Raw genomic sequence first — 2,581 nt, forward strand, 5'->3', positions numbered from 1 at the left:
TGCTGATAATCCACTGGGTTAGGATTCACTCTATGACTTAATGCTGTGGGGTTGGATTTTATAAAATGATGTTTTTCCATAAGAAAAATATAACTTGCTTTACAACTATTTATGTAGAAAATTTCCAAGAATACACTGTTGCAAAAAGAATAAAACTATACATAAATTACGATTTTTCAACAGAAGTGAAGTAAAACTATAAATATTCCAAAGAAAGAGTGTTCAAAATTCAGGTTTAGGAAAATCTTTATATTTCTGTTATAAATCTAAAGAACAGATTTCAAATGCTGTTATCCATTGCAGTTCATCTTCTCAAGTTTAAAGTCCCTCTAAAAAGAATGTTGAAAACACATTATCTGTAAAAATGATCAGTAGCTCCAAATTAATAAAGTGCTCAAATTAAGAATCTTCCAAAACCAGAATGGCATGCTATAAAAGGTGGCAAGTTCTATTTTATAATTAATAAGACAGAGTAACACTTATTCCTTTTATTTCTTAACTTATAAAACTAATACAAAAAAATAGTAATGCACACTAAATATAGAAAAGAAAAAGGTCGTTCCCAATCCCACTACAGATAACCCTTTGGATATGCTTTTCTAAAATTATGGTTAACAAATGCACAGAAGTATTCCAGTTAAAAGTTGAGACTGCCAGAAATGTAGAAGAAATGTCCATATTCAATGGAAAGCTGGATCAGATGTCTTTCAGGACCATCTTCAAGGCTAAGATTTTCAAATTCTTTTAGAGTATGCCAGTCACTTTAACTCTCATATCTAAAATAATAGATTCCATATTAGAATGATAACTAAAGCTAAAAAAACGTGCAGTTTTAGAATAGTCCCAAAGACACTGAAAATACATTTCACTTGGAATTTGCTATTAAATTACATATTGAAGACAAAAATGAAATACATCAAAATAGAATTCTTATCAGAGCGTGGTGAGATTCTTCTCAAGTTGCAGAACAGTTTCCTTAAATCCCGAATCCTCTGCCCAATTGACTTTACTTCCCAAAATGAGGTTCTGAAATTAAAAAAAAAATTTTTAATTAAATTTGTATGTACATGTTAAAAAATCCTTTTTCACTGATCTTATCAAATATTTAGCATTTATTAGGCATATAGCTCTGTGATCATGAGGAAAAAAAGTAATACATTCTGGCCAGGCATGGTGGCTCATGCCTGTAATCCTAGCACTTTGGGAAGCCAAGGCAGAAGACTGCTTGAGCTCAGGAGTTTGAGTTTGCAGTGAGCTATGATGATGATGCCACTGCACTCTACCCGGGGCGACTGAGTGAGACTCTGTCTCAAAAAAAAAAAGTAATACATTCTTCTATCTTCATTTTCACTTTTAATGAGGCTTCAGTCTTGATCACCATAATGCCAGGGAATGTTTACAATGTTTACAAAAATTTTTATGCTTCATCAGTTCCCATGGATAGGTTTTACTTGTGAAGGATACTTGCAATGGTATCCTAGATTAGAGAAAAAAGACTGCAGCTGTGGTTCAATTCATTTTGCACTTCTATGGTAAAAAAACAATAAGTGTTATATGCCCTGTTTTCAAGAGGTAAAAGAATAGCTCAGTTCTCAGCCCTTGCAAAGACCCTGAAAAAGGTGAAGATTATTTTTGTGGTAGATAATGGAGGAATGATGAGAGTCATAATTAATGAAAATTCTGGTTATTATCCTTTGAAAAACTATGGTTCAATGATACTGAGTTACTGACTGAAATAATGTTAAAACAGATTTGAGAATATGTGTTGTATTGTTAGGTATAAAACCATTAAGAACTTTGACCTATATGAGGCACATTCTTGCTGTAAGTGAATGGAAGGGCTAGTGTATATAAACCCAGTCAAATTTGCAAAGGCAGGTGGAAGTAAGCATTCAAACATGACTGAACCCCTAAGGGCCAATCTTAGGAAGAAAGAGCACCCATAAAGTTAGCCAAAGCTATGTTCCATTTAGCAAAGCAATGAATTCATTAAATCAAAATTAACACTAACTTATAAGCTATGAAAGAAAAAAATCAAGAAAGGAAGAATATATGTTCATTTGCCTGGAAAAAAAAAAAACACAAAGAAAGGAAGAATAATAGGAGTTTCAAAGCAGCATGAACATGTGCCAAGGAAAAGTAAAATGATTTTATACTCATGATTCAATCCTCCACTTAAAGTTAGCCTCTGGATGTGGTCATTCCTAATCCAATCACCCACTGCTACTAAAAGCAGGTAAAAGACGAGCAGGTAAAAGAATGTCTTATGACTGCATGCAAAATCTCACGTTTTACAAATCAGTATTTGCTTAATATGTAATAGACAGTGTTTAACTATATATCTTATATAACTGAAAGCTGATAATTTTAATATTTCATCTCAACATTCCCAGAGAATTGTATAATTCAAAAGTAATAAAATGCCTCCGGAATACAGGAATTTGTAATTTTTTTTTTTTTTTTTTGAGATAGAGCCTCACTCTGTCACCCTGGCTAGAGTGCAGTGGCGTTATCATAGCTCACAGCAACCCCAAACTCCTGAGCTCGAGCAATCCTCCTGCTTCAGCCTCCCGAGTAGCTG

At 33.3% G+C, this 2,581-nt stretch overlaps 1 protein-coding gene across 1 annotated transcript in view; it reads right to left on the reverse strand.

Annotated features, from left to right (window-relative positions):
* Nucleotides 1-933: 933 nt before the first annotated feature.
* Nucleotides 934-2,581, reverse strand: part of CENPH (centromere protein H) — a 29,619-nt gene continuing 27,971 nt past the window's right edge. The window contains exon 6 of the mRNA XM_012664500.1: nucleotides 934-1,026. Coding sequence (XP_012519954.1) covers nucleotides 934-1,026 — 93 coding nt within the window. The remainder of the gene's footprint in view (nucleotides 1,027-2,581) is intronic.

Source organism: Propithecus coquereli, unplaced genomic scaffold, assembly GCF_000956105.1.
Source record: "Propithecus coquereli isolate 6110/MARCELLA unplaced genomic scaffold, Pcoq_1.0 Scaffold9, whole genome shotgun sequence".
Taxonomy (NCBI): Eukaryota; Metazoa; Chordata; class Mammalia; order Primates; family Indriidae; genus Propithecus; species Propithecus coquereli.